Raw genomic sequence first — 18,882 nt, 5'->3', positions numbered from 1 at the left:
TCGAAAATGTTATTAAGGGCCACCTTAATATATTAAATGTTTTATATATAAGTTACTGAATTTGTCATAAACATTTTTTTGCAATTAAAGAGTAGAGAAAACTTTACTTCACATTAAGGGGCTTCACCACTCTAGCAGTAAAAAAAAACTATGTTTTTGCCATTTTTTTCGGACGGCAGGAAAAGTATTAAAATCATGTTATTAAAGATAGTTATTCATTGTACTTTAAAGTAACAAAATAAAATATAATTGTAAAAAAAAAATTAAAAATGGAGGTACCACAGCCACGCAAAATCCGCGCACGCTAAATAACTACAACAATTTGAATTTTTTTTACTCAAATTTTTTACAGTCTATTTAAAATTAAATTTTTAAGTGCCCATCATAGGAGATCTTATATATGTTAATTTGTTCATCAATTATTAACAAATTACTATCCGTTTTTACGTTGAATTCAACGATTTTTTTTTTTTACTCAGTAAACGCGTTTTAATAAAAATTCTCTATCTAACATATTTATAAATACATCATATTATATTTATTAATTGTACCTTTGTATCCATACTGTAAAACTGAAATAACATCTGCACCAGCTTATATATATAAATAATAATTTGGATCATTTCATAATTTTGTGAAAAAAAAAATTAATTTTAATGGTCTTTTAAAAAAAAGTCCTTTCTATTACATAATAATAATAACTACTTGTTTCTGTAATTCGTGTTACAAAAAATTGCCTTCAAAACATAATCTTTTCGTTAGTTTATAAGTTTTGATCTGAAAACATATCTTATTTGAATTTGGATGCAATGTAAAGTACAGGTATGTCATCACCTACTGCAAATAAAGAAAATGTAGATAATATATATGCATATACATAAAACGTATACTACATGTAGAAAACCTATATACAAATTATGCATAAAAATAAATGTTAACTCACTCAATGGTGTGTCAGATTAAAAAATAGCTTGTCACTGGTACAATACTTGCAACTCAAATAACTAATAAGATTTATTCTTATCCTCATATTTAATCTTTTAGTTCAAATCAATCTGTATACAATTCTTATGATATTTTTACATTGCTCCTGAAAACAATACAGATTATTTATTTTAATGATCACAGAAAATTCAGCCCTAGTTATTTCACTAGAAAGACCATCAAAAGCAATAGATCCTCATTTCCGAACTCTACAATCAAAAAAGTTCATATAAAAGTTTCTATGAAAATATTTGTTCAGAATTGGCTATGCTTCTTAAACTAATCACAAAAAATTAAATAATTTTCAACAAAATTACAGTAAAAAAAAACAATTTGTATACAAATACTAGCAAACCGGGCGAACTCCGTTTCACCACCAGATGGTTTCATTTTATGTAACATTTCGTTTGGTGATTAAAAGATGAAGAAAAAAATTGCACAATACACATAATTGATTTGATGGTTTCCAATTGAAATGTTAGGAAACGAATAACTTATTTTTTTTTTACTTTTTTGCACAATTTCACAGTAAACACAATGCCGGTTTGTCACATGAAATTAACTGAGCAGAGAACAATGAGTAGCTGTCAAACAAATGAGTAGCAGTCAAATAAAAAATATTAGTTTGTAGTACATGCTAAGAGATGACGCTGTATGTGAAAAAAGAAAAAGTGTTTTCCTACATTTCTGTTGAAATCTTTCTTCAATTTTTTTGCTATAAACCTCACCGAGTCCGAGGCCTTTCCAACGAATGCAAAATCGTCGAAATCAGTTCGTGCGTTCTGGAGTTAGATCGTCAGGAAGGAAAACCCGACTTATTTTTATATAATAGATAATAAATAATATTTTGATGATTTTGAACAAAGTGCTCGCCAAACAAACAAAAATCGATATTTTTCAAATCCGCTATGATGGGCACTTTAAAATGTTATTTTAAAAATGCTATTGAAAATTTGAATGGAAAAAATTCAAATTGTTGTAGTTATTTTGCGTGCCGCGGATTTTGATGCGGCTCGCCGAAATGGCTGTGGTACCGCCATTTTTAATTTTTTTTTACAATTATATTTTATTTTATCACTTTAAAGTACAATTAATAACTATCTTTAATATCATGATTTTAATAATTTTCCTTCCATCCAAAAAAAATGGCAAAAACATACGTTTTTTTTACTGCTAGAGTGGTGTAACCCCTTAATGCTTTTTTTTTTTTTTAATTTTTATATGCAATTTATGGGTTTTGATTTCTATTACTAAATTGTTGTAAAAAATATCTAATATCAACGTAGGGCGGGTCGATTTAAAAGTCGCTTAGCATATATAATTTTCGTACTCAAAACCAATGTCTATGGTTTACCCTTTGAAACCACTACTAAGAGGTCCCCCATACAAACAATATCATAATTTTTGGCGCTTTGCATGACAAAAAAATGAAAAAAAATTTTTTATATTAATTCGTGCACATGCGGAAAAAACTTTTTCAATTATGATTTTTTGCAATGTTTGTATTGGGACCTCTCCGGGGAGACATACATTTGGACGCGATTGAGAAACTCTGAATGGGTTTCAAAATTCAACCCTTATTTTTGGGAACTGAGCACGGGACATTCGAATACACTTTAGAGGTATGGTTTCTTGAGCAAAGTATCTTATTTTGATCTCTAATCCAAAAATCATTTGTGCCTAATCGCAAAATTGTCGAAAATGAAAGTTTTTGCACATCTTTACATTTCATAGGTTTATGCAAATTTTCGCAAAACCCCGAAAAATGGCGCGTGTGTATGTATGTATATGCGGATGCAAACTTGTGTCGACGATTTTGATGCACGGATCAATTGATTTGGATGATTCAAAAAACATTCGATTTCTGTTGATGAGTATACATGCTGATTCATTTTTGGCAAAGGCATATCTAGCCTGATAAATTCGTTTGGCGTTCCATTTAATAAGTAAATACAGAAACGCATTGACATTGATGCATCTGACATCTGCTCAGAAGTTAAATTGTTTGCATACAAACGAGTAATTTGAATGATTCGATTCAGTTCGGATCATGCAAAAAACTAGAATGTTGTTCGGGCATTTTTTCATTTTATTATATTGGTCATAAAGCGGCAATCTTCATGGCATTGATCTTTTACACCGGATGGTTGCTACCCCTGGAGAAGGTGTAACGGAGCTTTGGATCGGGCTAAATTTACCCACTTCTAAAACTGAAGTCGGCTTAACAACATATATAATAATTAATCGATAGATATATCTTCTTTAAACATAACTTGGTGACAAATCAGTGATTGTAATTTTGATTGAATTGCGCTCTATCTAAAAGACAATATTAAGAGCTAAAACTTTCAGAGAATTGTTTTCTATCGTTTTCAAGGCAATTTGAAAACGTTCATATTAAGGACCACCCATATATATATATATATATATATATATATATATATATTATATATATATATATATATATATATGATGATAGTTTTGTCGACGTTGATACATATTTGTTATATTTTTGCAGTCCAATCGTTCTTCTCTTTCTCCTTTCGTTTCTCACACTGCGCTCACTATCCATCACTACACTTGCTTTGTAACCTTGATCAGTGTTCATAATGCACCGCAATAAATAACATAAATTATAGGAGGGCAATATGTGCTCCTTCAATTTTTGTTGTTAATATAATAGTGATTATTATTTACACAAATTTAGTGTTCAATCAATTTTACATCATAATATTTTTTTCTGTTGTTTTTCCCGGTTTGGTATGTTTAATTTTCTTCTTTTTATATATTTGTATTTATTATCAACTTTGTATTTATATAATATGTTTTTTAGATTATCGAATGATGACACGCATCAAGTGTCGAAACGTTTAATGTAATAAATAATTTTGTTATTTAATCTTTTTTAATTCGACGATTGGGCTGCAAAAATATTATAAATATATAATATATATATATATATATTTTTTGTTGTTAATATAATAGTGATATTATTTTACACAAATTTAGTGTTCAATCAATTTTACATCATAATTATTTTTTTCTGTTGTTTTTCCCGGTTTGGTATGTTTAATTTTCTCTCTTTTAATAATTTGTATTTATTATAACTTGTTTTATTTGTTTTTTATCGAATGATGACACGCATCAAGTGTCGAAACGTTTAATGTAATAAATAATTTTGTTATTTAATCTTTTTTAATTCGACGATTGGGCTGCAAAATATTATAAATATATATATATATATATATATATATATATATATATATATATATATATATATATATAGGGTATATATAGGGTAGGGCGGAGCACAATGATCCCATAAGACCAGGAGCAATTATATTAGTGAAACCAACCCAATATATAACATAACAAATAACACATAATAAACAAGCTAATTCATCATTGTAGAAATGTGTTTTATTTGCTGTTTTCCAAAAACTTCTTCCCTGATCCTTTTAATCCCAAACGCGGGGTAAAATAGGACAGAGAGAGATTTATGTAATTTTAAAGAGATTTTACAAAATAATAGCTACATATAACCCGGCAGTATATAACCTTTATCTGGTATTTTCTCAAAAAAATATCATCACAGTTGGAATAACTTTTTATTTAATTTATTTCTTATGAAATTGCTTACTGTAACTCAATTTACTCTTTTATTTACTATTATAAATTGTTGTGATGGTGAGTTATACATAATTTCTGCTTAATTTTCAAGTAGTGGTTTTTGAGACATCGGTGGTGAACCTTTTTACCCGCGGATCTTTAAGGCCCGCTCTAATCTATATAAGTTTTAAACCGAAATGCTTGCGCATATATCTCAATCTTTAAAAATTTATTTTAAAGATTTATTGAAATGCGGATTGTGTTCTTCCTCAGATTTTTTCTCCAGTTATTTTGTTTTGCCCAAGCTAATAATAAAAAAGTATAAACTGACGGATAAGCCTGTTTATATATTGTGCTTTATTATTGCTAAAGTAAATTCATCTAAATAATTATTGGTAATTAAAATAATACGTAAGAATTGCGTATATAACGTAAAACAATTTATAGATTCATAAATAAATATAGTATGTTATAAATATGTATATATTAATCTAAAAATTAGATTGAAATAAGCAAGTAAAATATTGAATGTTTGCATAAGTAGTATAGTTTTACTAACTTGAGATGTTCACGTAATTAGCCAGTTGGTTTTGTTCAAAAGGTGTTTACAAGAGTCGTGGGAGTAGTTTGTTAAATCTCTAGGATAAATTACACTATCTGATTTAATCCACCATCTGCATAGTGTTCACAAGACAAGCAAAACTTTCATAAGACAAAGGAAATACCGACAATGTTTAATAGCATAGTGTAGTCCAAGTTTAAGTTTGTTGAACTTAAAGCAATCAACACGAAAATGCGTCATATTTGTATTGCAAATCATTAAATTATGATTCAACATAGGGCAGTCTAATTTATGAATGATCACAATGATATATCTGTAGTTGTTGAAATTTTCAAATTGCAAAATATATTTGGTGTGAAAAAAACGGCAATTAATGCAAAATTTACATTAAAAATGAACAAATTTATAAAATAAACGAAGTAAATGAAATAAATTTACCACTTCAATATGAAAATTTTCTGATAAAAAAATAAAAATGTCTGCTAAGAGCACCCATTTAAACAACTAGCTATTATTTTGTAAAACTCATTTAAAATTAAATTTATGGATTTGACCTGTATGCCTGCTGGATGTTCCAATTTACCCTTATCATGGAGAAAAAGGTTATAAATTTAAAAAAAACAGCAAATAAAACAGATAGTTGTTTGTTTGACCTGTGTTATTTGTTGTGATATAATTGGTTTGGTTTGCAATTTAATTGCTCAAAAATATATTAAATTAATAATTATTCCAACGTGCTGATTATGCACAATGTCATCTTAGTAAAAAATGTGCACATGAGATTTATATTTTGCATTGGTTGATTATTGTACTAAATATTTCGAAAAATCGCTTTAAAATAAAAAATAACACATTGGACCTGATTGCCCTGGGTTGTCTCCGTTCATGCGGTAAGAAGGGACAGATGACAAATTTTAGAAGACGGGTAAAATAATACATTTCTATATTTAGGAATTAAATAAGAATTTTACTGAACATAGTACGATAGTTGTTTGTTTGATAAGTGTTTGTGTTGTGAGGTAGTTCGCTTGCTTTAAAATTTTTAGACAGTATACTAGTAAAGCCAAATTAGACCCTTGTGCCCCGTCCTACCCTATATTATATCTGTAAATAAAAACAAAATTGGAGTGTCGGTTTGTAATATAGAAATAGCCGTTTTTTTAATACTTACATATGATGAGGGTCAATATACCAAATTACCATTATTTTAAATTTCTGTCTATCTATTTGTTTGTAATCTTCAAAACGACTGGATCAATTTTGACGGAATATTTTCGACAGGTAGCTGATGTAACTGGGTCTACCTTAGACTACTTTTACTTCTAGTGATGTATGGCATTGTGCCTTAAGGCAAATTGCTGGAATTTCCCGTAACGTAACAAAATGTTCGAGAAATATTAAATGTTTTCAAAAATATTATTATAAATATTGTAACATTGTCTAATATTCATAAGAATTGTATAAACTGAATTTCAAAGTTGAAATTATTTGTTTAAAGTATATTAGAACTTTAGTCAGAATTAAAATTAAAATCTGAATTATTTTCGATGTACAAAAAAAAAAAAAAAAAAAATTTTTTGAAAAAAAAATTTTGAAACAGAAAATGTTTTTTTCCAAAAGCAATTATTTTGTTAAAACAAGCTCTTTGAATCATTCAAATCTGATGCTTAGTTCTTTCAAAAACTGCCATTTTTGCACATATCTTCGAAATGACGGGACCTGGTTTTGCCAAAAACTAATAACCTCTCCTTCCAATCACTACAAATTAAATGTTTTTTAGATTCAAATCGGATACTCCGTTCTTTCAAAAACTCGATTTGTATATTTTGCTCCGTATCTCCGTAACGGCTCAGCACATCTCCCTATCAATAGAAATCGAATGTTTTTTGAATTATTCAAATTGGTTGATCCGTGCGCCCGAAAACGTGGCCAAAAAAATTGCGGACATACAAAACACACACACACACATTCATTTTTGGAGGTAAGGATATGCAAAAATATTCATTTTTGACTTTTGGCCCATTACTATAAATACCCTACGAGAAATTAAAAAATAAGTCTAATCTTGTCTTATATTTGTAGAAAATCAAAAACGTATATTTGTAGAAAATCGAACCGGAGTTGACTTATAAAAAACCTATTATCTTACCTTCATGCTTGATATTTTAAACTTCTCTCTATTTTTCAACTAAAATCGACAAACTTTTTTCATAAGTTGATTTAAGATTGCAGATCAGTATCCTAGTTTAATATTTATATATTCTGAATACTATTGTGTTTCTCGTTCTTAGGTATCTAATTAAAACAGATTATTGTTTTGTTATTAAATTTATACTATCAAAACTGTTTCAGCAGTTGGATTTTTGATTGTTGGATGCAAGTTTCAGAATAATTTTTATTTTATATTTTTAATTTTTTGTGAATAAATCCATTAAACTGTCGTCACAAGTACATCGAATCGTAAAAAAATCTAATAGATTTATGATCAAAAGCAATTTTAATATTAAGAGATGTTGGATTTAGTATTTCGTACTTGGTTCTAATTATTCTGAGTGTGGTATTTTTCTCTTTTTTTAATTATAAACATCGATTAACTTAAAAATGCTTTATCATTTAAAAAAACTTTACTACAATATTCACGAACAATTTAGTGAAAATTATTTTTTTATGACAAGTAGTAAATACTTATTTAGTTTGCCTCTTTTTACAACTGAGCCAATGAAATATATAATAACAAGCATTTATGGTACATAAATAAAATTTTGAAATAAAACTGAAATTACTATAATCACCCTACGGAAAATTAAAAAATAAGTTTAATCTTGTCTTATTTTATTTCATCTAGCGGTACTCTGCGCAATTTCGACAGCGTAAAATTTAGTAATAAACAATTCTATTAGTATATTTAGTTGTTTGGTCCTTTCGTAAAGTAGTATTTTAATAAGCTAACTTTTATATTCAATTCCACACGCACGAAGTCGGGGGTTTAGCTAGTATATATATATATATATATATATATATATATATATATATATATATTGTTGATCATTCCAGTTGTCCTTGGGTTGGTCTGCCGGCGTGGACGGTCCAGCATGTGTGGTTTTGCTGGTGGCCTATGCGATCGTCCTACTGACCGGAGTAGCAGCCAACGCGAGCCTTTTGGCAGCCTTGTGCGCCCAACAAGGTCGCGCTCGCAGCCCGATGTTATTCGCGGTCTGCCTGGCGGACCTCGTCGTTTGTGGATGCAGTGTGCCCCTATCAGCTCTTCTTCTGGTCACGGCAGCAGCAAAGAGGCCTTGGCAGTTCTCCGCCCTGGCTTGCCGAACAACGCACTTTATGCAGGTAAGAAGAAACGATGGTGATGTTTAATTGTATAGAAAAATTGCATGTGCACATTTAATGCATTAAGAATTTTTACATTTTGAGCTTTGCTTATTGTTTTCGCGTTTTTAACTCATGGCATTTTATAATTTCACGTACTATAAATGTGCATAATTCTATTTATGTTTATATATTCTGGGAGTCCCAGACCTTGACGTCAAGCCGAAACGGGATGATATTATTGACTTTCACTATCCTGAAAAAAATGAAAAAAATAGGTCACGCTATTTGGAAAGCATGGGCTTTTATGTGAAACTTAGAGCTTTGGTAAAATTTGATTATTTTTTCGGTTATCACATCTAACCTTGGAACTTTATTCAATTTTCAGAACCGTAACGTCGTCTAAGACCGCAGTAAAATATACCAAAATTGCTTCATGTTTCTAAGAGTTGTACTGTGTGACTGTTTTAGAAATGAATTATTTCAACTGTTAAGTATTATAAATTTTGGTACAAATCACATAAAAATACAGATCAAATTACTTATTAATAAAATCTCTATAAATTAACTGATAACTTGATGTGTATATGTCTAACGAACATTTTACCCGTCAAATTCCTTTTTTTTATTATTTTGTTGGATCTCCGAAACCGCTGGAACTGCCTTTCCAAAAATTTAACCAATTCATCAATCCCGCAATACAAGTAAAATCTCTTTAGAATCATCCAAATCGGACGCTCCGTTCTCTCAAAAACTGAATTGTAATTTTTTAGCTTTTTGCCCCGTATCTTTAAACCGCAGGAACGGTCTTTGCCAAAAACTAACTCAAACGTCACCTTGTTAATAGGAATCGGATGTATTTTGAATAATTGAAATCGGTTGATTCATACTCTCGAAATCGTCGACCAAAAATTGTATCCTCACATACACACGCAAAAACATAGTGCTTGCATTGGTTTAATGAAGAATTCATCTAATTTTGAGACAGCAGGTCCAGCGCTTTTGGAGATCCAATAAAATAATTTAAAAAAAATCGAATTTGATGGGTAAAGATGATCATTAGGCACATACACATCAAGTTACTATATATTTTATAGAGATTTTAATAATAAGTACAAATTTTGTTTCTGTTTCTGGAGGTTTATAATGTTCAACCGTTAAAACATTTTATTTCTAAAACCAATACGCAGTACAATCGCTTCAAAAAAAATAATTATCATACGGGAAGTTCCAGCAACTTGCCTTAGGGAAAGATGATATGCATCACTATTTTATCTTCTTACTTTTAACAGTCAAAGCGCAGTTCAGTTATAATTGATCCATGTTGATTATTCATAATAAAAAACATGGTCTAATTGTTTACAACAGAGCTAATGCATTATTCTTAAAAACTAGTTTTGTTCATGATATACACAAAGCAGAAATTATATGTTTGTTGTGATTTAGTAAACGGCTGTTCGATGCTTTTGTATGAGTACAAATGCCATAAATGCGGTCACAGGATTTGCCCTGTGGTACTGCGAAAAGGTACTTTGCACAAGTTTGTTCTGCTTTTGAACGCAATTTAGTTCCGAAATTCAATATCCTTTGGTATCTGTTTAACTACAAAATGTTATCAAACGGTTTACATAGCATTTGCAGGGTAAGTGTGGAATAGAAATACTTGAATTGGAATATAATCAAGTAAACTATGAAACCATAATAATATACTGGGTCTTCATTATGTAAAGTACAAAAAACAACAATTAGTAAATAGTTCAAACAACTTTCCGTAACGTAAGATTTTGAAAACGAAAAAAATCACAACTAGTTGGTATTGGTATTTTGTCTTGAGGGAAGTTAGATGAACATACTGATATGTGTAAATAATCGACCTAATCAATAAAAAATAAATTAATTTATAAGTGAAAAGTATTTCGAGTGGATTTATTATACATAATTAAAAACGAACACGTTATCTCAGAGTATTTTCTGAAAGCAAATTTTCACAAATCAATAATTTTTTAATCGAACCAGTTTCCATAGGACTTTAATGGTTTAGTTTGTTCATTAAGACCAAATACTCTATAGTTGTATCAAGTAAATCGTCCAATTTTAATTTTAACAAACTTCAAAAAAACTAATAATTTTTTCAAACTTTTAAGAATTTTTAAAATTGAACTATTTGTCGTAAGACCGTAATATTTCAGTAGGTTCTATAAAACCATGATAAATATCGCCAAAAAAAGTTCCAAAAAAAATCGGCTTAATTTTTAACTTCCCGAAGGAGAAGTTTGATTTTATCAAAAACATTCGATTTGCTAATTTTATGTTTTCTCGACGTTTCAAACCATTCTGAATCGAATGATACCAAATTTGGAAAAAGTATGTGTGAAAAAGCGTGTGTGTATATGTGAACAGATTTTTTGCCGTAAATCGACGTTTTCTCAAAAACGGCTGAACCGATTTCAAAAATTTCCTACGCTTCCCGTAGGGCAATTTATAGTGATCGCAAAAAATCGATTTTTTTTTTTATTTATAACAATCAGAGTCAGAATGACTCTATGAGTTACAGAGCTGATATAATTAAAATAATATATGTATAATAAATTAATATAAAAAGTAAACAAAAAATAATAATAATTACAACTCATAACATAATTAAAACTAAAGGTAAAATTATAATATAAACTAAATAATCCGTGAAACTGTTCCAATGAACAGCTCACTATGTTATGTCAAGTCCAAAGGAATTTTTCTCTTCAACCTTCTAGCAGGCGGAGTCATAAGTAGAGGTGCTATAAGATGATTTGGATGGTTTTCTAGTTTGGAATGATGGATTGAACTTCTGCTGCTAATTACATCCTTAATAAAAGGAATATTGAGGTCGTCATGGATGATTTTATCACTAACATACCAAGGTGCGTCGGTGATCTGCCTTAAGATTTTGGATTGCATCCGTTGCACTAAAACAATGTTGGATATGCTGGCGCAATCCCAAAGCTCTATACCGTAGGTCCAGATGGGTTTTATTACAGATTTATATATCAATAGCTTGTTGTCAAGCGATAGGATTGATTTGCGCCTTATTAGCCAATTCAGGTTTGCAATCTTCTGTTTGATTTGTTTTATTTTAGCCATAATGTGGGTTTTCCATGTTAGTTTTCGATCTAAGTATATTCCCAGATATTTAACATTTTCAGCTCGACAGCATATAGATGTAACTGGAGCTTGATAGATGCAACCATAGGGTTGATATCAGAGGAAAGTATTGCAATGTCATCAGCAAATGTAGCAATTGATGTAGTTGGCAATGAAGGAAAATCGCTCGTAAATAGTAAATAAAGAAACGGATCTAGCACACTTCCTTGTGGAACGCCAGCACTTATCGGAAAAGAAGTAGAAGTTTCACAGTTAATTCTGACTTTGAATGTTCTGTCTGTTAGGTATGACTTAAGAATTTCATAGTAGGATGACGGAAGGTTATATTTTATTTTTAAAAGTAATCCCTCATGCCACACTTTGTCAAATGCCTGCCTTACATCCAGAAACACGGCTGAACAGTATTCCTTGGCTTCGAAGGAGTTATTAATAATATTAACAAGTCTGTGACACTGTTGTGTTGTCGAATGTTGCTTGCGGAAGCCAAATTGATGGTCTGGAATATTATTTGATTCTGATAATTTATCTTGAAGTAAAAGTTTTTCGAAAATTTTTGAGGTAATAGGTAGAAGGGCCTATAAGATAAAACCAAATATGGATCCTTTCTAGTCTTTGGAATCATTTTAACTACAGCGGTTTTAAAGGATTTAGGCCAAAATTCCAGTCTTAATATAGCAATATATATATATATATATATATATATATATATATATATGTGTGTGTGTGTGTTAAACAAATAATACCTTTTTTAGGCAATTCTTTCAACATCCTCGACGAAATTAAGTCGATTCCTGGAGATTTTTTGTTTTTAAGTTTAGGAATTTCCCTGACAACCCTTCTCAGAGAGAAGAATTTTTTATTATTTCTAACAGGAATCGTTCGAAAAACCATGTCACAATCAGGAATTTGATTATCAGAAGGTAAATTAGGCTGAAACATAGAGTATAAATACTTGGCAAAAACTTCAGTTTTATCCTTATCACTTCGTGACCAAGTCGAGTCGTTGTCAGCATCCCAACGAATTGGCGGGTTTCGCACACATGGTTTGAGTCGGTTTTTTACTGGTTTCCAAATCGAATTATCGAAGCGGTTAAGGCCGGCTACATAGTTGGTGAAATTAATATTGCTCATTTCTTTCAATCTATTCTTCAGCTTATTACTGATATTGTTAAAGTAGGTTTTATCTGAGGGTAAATGGCTGTTATGCCATTTTCTTCTTGCTCTCCGTTTTTCAGCGAGAGCGATAAGCTTTTTGATTTCTAGGGAAGTAGATTGTCGATTGGATTGCACAGGTTTAGGCGTAGAGGATGAAGCAGCTTCAGTCAAAATGTTGTTGAAGTTTTCGATAGCTGTATTAACGTCAGTTTGCGTTTTCAATCTCATTTGCAAATTGATTTTGTCCTCAACTTTTTTGCGATACATATCCCAATTTGTTTTCGCAGTGTGTAGGCATGGTGCTCGAGAAATATTAATTATAGATGAGCAGATACTGGCAATTACAGGAGTATGGTCGGATGAAAGGTCAAAATTAGTTTCAATTTCAGTGTAATTTGTATTGATGCCATGAGAAATAAAGAAATCCAGTAGATCTGGTTTCTTTTTGGGATCTGAGGGCCAGTAAGTTGGAGTACCCGTCGACAGCGTTACATAGTTATATTGGGAAATTACACTGTATAATTGTCTGTCCTTGGGATTAGTCAATCTTGAGCCCCAGAGAGGGTGCTTGCTATTGAAATCACCTTCCACTATGAACCTGGGTCCTAAAGAAGAGAAGAAATCATAGAATTGAAAGCTGGTAATCGCGTGGCGTGGAGGGCAATAAACCGCAGATAGTATGATGTTACATGTTGCGAGTTTGACTTGGATTGATGTAGCTTGTGAGAAATCCTTGCTATATTTAGGAACCTCATAGTGTGTTAAGTTGTATTTAATAAGTATAGCTGAGCAGAACCATCTGAATGCGAAGTGTGGTAAATGTTATAGTAGGGTATGTACATATTGGAGTAATTAGTAAAGTGGGTTTCACTTACTAACAGCACGTCAATTTTGTTTTCTTTCAGAAAAATAATTAGTTCGTTCCTATGTTGTAGTAGGCCATTTGCATGTCAAGCACATATTCTAATAAATCTAGCCATTGATACTAGTTTATTTTATTGATTAGTGTTGATAGCATGTTAATTATCACACTATTCTGTTGCATTAGTTGGTTGAACATTGCTTTAAATTCCACTAAAAATTGAGAGATAGCTGAATTTTGATTTTCTGAATTATTTGGTGAGTCTGCCAAAGCGAGACCTGTCTGCGTAGCTTTGCGAAGCGGTAGGCTTGTTTTGATTGACGGAAAATTTTCTGTTAATTCTATTTTTAGAATTAACTATCTGTTGATAAATGACACAACCTTTGTAATTAGCTGGATGGGATTGAAAACAGTTTGCACAGACTGCTGGAGGTTCGCGCGACTTGGAACAAATTGAAGTGGGATGATCATCACCGCATTTTACACAAATAAACGGTCTATTACAGTAGAATTTTGTATGGCCGAATAATTGGCAGCGACTACATTGGGAAATTCCTGAATTATTAATCGGTGGATGAAAATGAATTATTTGATTCAATATCTTGTTTATTTTGAAAATTTCAGTATTATTTTTATCGGGTTACAAGTCAACGTAAAACATATCAAGTGGGTTTTTATTTCTGTGATGCAACACATTAGTGATATTTCTAACTCTATGACCCTTGGATTCAATTTCCTGCCTTAATTCGTTGATATCAGTTTTGTAGTGGATGTACTTTAGTACAACACGATATGCCCTTTCCGATTTGATTTGGTATGTATGAAATACGATATCTCGAGTTCGAAGAAATTTACCAAAATTACGGTAATCTTCAACAGATTGAACATTAAATTCGGTAACTTTATCTGGCAAAGTTTCAATCGTAAAATGATTATTTGTTAACACAGATTTCAGATCGTCTAACATTCCTTTAAAATCGTCAACTCTGTAAATAAAAATGGGAGGCGGCAATGGTTTTTTAACTGAAGCAGAGGTTTCAGTAACAGGTGCTGGTTCTTTATTAGTAAGGACACTAAATCGATGACCTAATGGTATCGAATGTTCAGTTTGAGTATTGATACGTCTTCTTTTAACGCCGGCAATCGGGACAATTTGCCATTTATTTTTATTAGAATTGATAGTTTCCGTTTCAACTTCCATAACGCTAGTTAACGGTATGGGAGTATTAGTTATTATGTCTGTTGATGAACAAGTTGAATTTGCAGACTGATTAGGTAGACGTTCAGTAATAATTTCTGAACTGGTATGTGAATCGTCGTCAATTACATTTGCCGACTCCACAATTAAGTTATTCATTACGAACCCCAAAGGGGTCCACAATTAAGTTGTTAAACAATGTGACACTCTTTGTATTAAACACTATTTAGTATTTGTTCAATAAATATTTCAATCACTTTATTATGAAAATCCGTATGAACAATGTGTTTACATTAATTTTAATACACTGAAATGTACCCTTGCGGGTACATATGATTGTTTTAATTTATAACACTTCGGTATTATGAATCAACTGATTACAATAACGCACGAAATATACCTGAACCTGATAAGGTACGAAGTGCACTGCACGGTAGCTCGAAGCGAACTCAAAAAAATCGAAAATGAAAATGTTTATATTGCTTAACGTTTCAAAGTTTTCTGAACATTATGGCATACCTTAGCAATAATGGATGTGTCTGTGTATGTATGTGTGTATGTATGTGTATATGTATGTGTGTGTATATTCATATACAAATTTTAGTCGACGATTTTGGGAATACGGGTCAACCGATATGAATAATTAAAAAAACATTCGATTCGTATTAACAAGGAGACGTGCTGATTAGTTCTTGGCAAAGGCAAGACCACCCGTTACCGAGATATGAGGCAAAAAGTGCCAAAAATGATAATTTATTTTTTGAGAGATCGGAGCTTGGTATAATTTAATAAGCATTTTATTTGTATTGACAAAATGAAGAAATTAAGGCAGGTCTAGCGGTTTCGGAGATCCAATGAAATAAGTGAAAAAATTGCCATTTGGCGGTCAAAAATAATCGTTATGTAAATGTACATCAGATTATCACATTTTTTATAGATATTTTAATAATAATAACAAATTTTGTTCACTTTACTATGGATTACGTGTCAATGTTTATCCGTACACCGCGACGCGGCGCCCACGCGCTTTGATATTTTGTTTCTACGCAGCTAACGTATCACGATTACTTCGAAAAAAAGTTCAAAATTTCCAAATTATTTCCAAGTATAAAAAAAATCAAATTTTTCAAAGAGGTCAGTTTTTTCAAAAATCTCAGAGATCGATTTTTTACAGTTCTAAAAGAAAAATTTTAATTTTTGGTACGGGAACTTCCAGCAATTTGCCTCAAGACACGATGCCATGCACTACTAGTTATTGTTTATTACTCAATATAGAGAATAATTTGTAGCTTTTTATGTTCTGACGTTGGATTATTTAAAATACAGGTAGTAAAATTAACTAAATGGCTTGAAATATTATAATAGCAATTCGTTTTGTAAATGATATCACGTCGATGAAAAGTTATTTCTTGGCATAAAATTGATTGTAGGTGAACATCATGGCACTACAACCTTTGAATTGAATATCGAGCGAAGTATTATGATGAGTTTGAGCACATAATGTTAAATTAAATTTAATAATTACTTACAATTAATCACAATAATGTCAAAATACTTGTATGGCTTACTACCACGACAATATTTGAATAGATACTGATGATTTTAATAGATACGGTGATTTTTTTGATTTAGTAGTATGATCTTTTCTTGATATTGTGATATTTTAGTATACTATTTTATATAATGACCTCAATCATTCCCAAATAAAATATGATAAGCTAATATACAGCGTACAATTTGTGCAATAAATATAATTATTAATTATTATATAATATATAATTATTATAATATAGTTATGTATTATTATAATGTATTTATTTCTATAAATTTCACTATCACTACCTATCACTATTAATTGTTTGATATCAATATTTGAAAATTGCTCAAATAGTAATTATATTTGATTTATAAAAATTAAATTAAAAATAATATTTTTTAAGCTTAAAAATATCGTTTGATGTATTAATTGACTATTATTGGTTAGTAGGGTATAAACACATATTGATTTATTGAATACATATTTCAATGTTATGAACATGTAACATGTTTTTAAATGTTTGAAAACGGATTATTATTTGTCATATATTGTTATTACTTATTCTACGTTGTCTTTTCTTTTTTGTTATAATTATTCATTAAACAATTGTGTGCAAATAATATGGTCAATAATGTGATCACATGAAGTTTCGTCTAAAAATACTTCGACTTTACTACATTGTCATACCGGATTATTTATATTTTTATTTATGATACTTTGGAAAATAGTTTCAATGTTGTGGTTTTGCAAGTATTATATAACAACTTATTATCCTTGTAACGAAATGAATGTACTTGCTCGTGCTGTATTTATGATAGCTTTATATTAAAAACAGTAGCTTCTGTTCATTGTACTATATCACATTGCCTGTCTTCTGCGTAGAAGCTGCAATAATTTATGTGTAATTTCTTAAGGTATCGTTCGTGTCATTTATCTCTATATAGTATGTGGTTTGGCATAATTTTATGTTCGAAGTTACATTATACAATGTATGATAAATGTGTCCAATTCTGCACGCAATTGTATACATGCTTCAAAATTATATTCACATGTATGGCGCATTTTGCTTATGATTAGGAATTGTCATTGCTCTGAATTGTATGTAAATGTTATAAAATAAATCAAAAGTATTTGAGTGTTACTGACATTTTCACAGATCTTTCCAGTAGCGGCAAGTACGTTATCGTTAATGGGTCTTGCAATGGATCGTTACTTGACTGTGAAGCGTCCACGATTATCTTCCCAGAGCGGCATACCAGGTGCGTTTTCGGCCGTCGGAGCATGGCTGGCTGCTGCGTTGCTCTGTGCACCAGAACTCCTCGGCCGGCAAGTGCGCGAGGAAGATTTACATTGTGTGGACACGTCGACGCCGAATCACATACGAATGCTTTTGTTAGTGATTATATTCGCGGTGCCAGCGGTGGCCGTCGTAGGCGCCCATCTGGGAGTGCGTTCCGAACTTTGCGCGTTATCTTTGACCGCTCGTGCCGCACACGGCGAGTTGCCTCTACCGGTGCCTCTGCTACGGCGTTCGACTCACGTCGTAATAGTAGCTGGAATGGGGCCGCCTGGTCGAGAGACGTTATATCGACGCGATTCGGCGGACGGCGCCGAGGCCGAGTTAGCGGAACGCGCCCGCTGCATGCGACCACCTGTCGTGAATCATCATCCACCGGCAACTCGCGGTCCCCAGCGCGGTCCGTCTAGACATGCACAACGAAATGCGGAACCGCAGCCCCCAGAAGGTCGTCGCCCACAGGCATCAACCTTGCGCAGCAGACGACGCCTGGCAAACATGCTTGTGGCGGTGGCGGTTGCGTTTGCGGCTTGCTGGGCTCCGCACGTCCTTGTCACGTTCTTGCCGACTGTACCCGCACGGGTCTCTCAGTTCGCTCTGCTTCTAGGCCATGCACACTCTGCACTAAATCCGGTGGTATATTGGGCGTTGAATTATCAATCACTCGGCAGTTTCATACCATGTGCACATTTCAAGTTGCGGAAACATTTTCGCTTCCCGGCGGCTCCTCCGCCTCCTTCGTCAACGAATGAAGCGGCTCTGGGGCCGTTTAATCCGCGCTACATAAAGGCAAGGCCGCCGCCCCTCGGCCGCCCGCTTCATCGCATTACCTATATTAGAAGCTCAAATGCCCCACTGACTGATACGTTGACCAACTGCTCCATGATGGGCTCGTTCACCCTTTATGATAGATTTTAGAGATTAATCTTGTAATCTCAGGCTTGACAAATCATTAATATCTTAAACGTTACATCTGAATGTTTTGTATAAATGTTAGACCTTTAATATATTTGTGACCTGTTGAACGGATAGTTATAGCGCTAAACTTTAACGAATTCATTCATATTGCGAAGGTATCTGAGAAACGAATTTAGCATTGATAATCATGAAAAAGCTAATAATAAGTCAATATAAATATAAGTAACATATAATAAAAATAATCATTAACTATATTTTATATGTATGTGCAATTTCTAAAGTGCATTAACTCACGCTA

At 31.8% G+C, this 18,882-nt stretch overlaps 1 protein-coding gene across 1 annotated transcript in view; it reads left to right on the top strand.

The window, feature by feature from the left end:
- Positions 1-18,584, top strand: part of LOC113375603 (probable G-protein coupled receptor 27) — a 521,019-nt gene extending 502,435 nt beyond the window's left edge. The window contains exons 7-8 of the mRNA XM_026615534.1: positions 8,210-8,497; positions 17,526-18,584. Of these exons, the coding sequence (XP_026471319.1) occupies positions 8,210-8,497; positions 17,526-18,584 (1,347 nt within the window). The remainder of the gene's footprint in view (positions 1-8,209; positions 8,498-17,525) is intronic.
- The last annotated feature ends 298 nt before the right edge of the window (positions 18,585-18,882 follow it).

Source organism: Ctenocephalides felis, unplaced genomic scaffold (genome assembly GCF_003426905.1).
Source record: "Ctenocephalides felis isolate EL2017-DRISC unplaced genomic scaffold, ASM342690v1 CF-g0.4_SCAFFOLD_01886, whole genome shotgun sequence".
NCBI classification, from domain to species: Eukaryota; Metazoa; Arthropoda; class Insecta; order Siphonaptera; family Pulicidae; genus Ctenocephalides; species Ctenocephalides felis.
The sequence above is the reverse complement of the archived record's forward strand: the minus strand, read 5'-3'. Positions and strand labels throughout refer to the sequence as shown.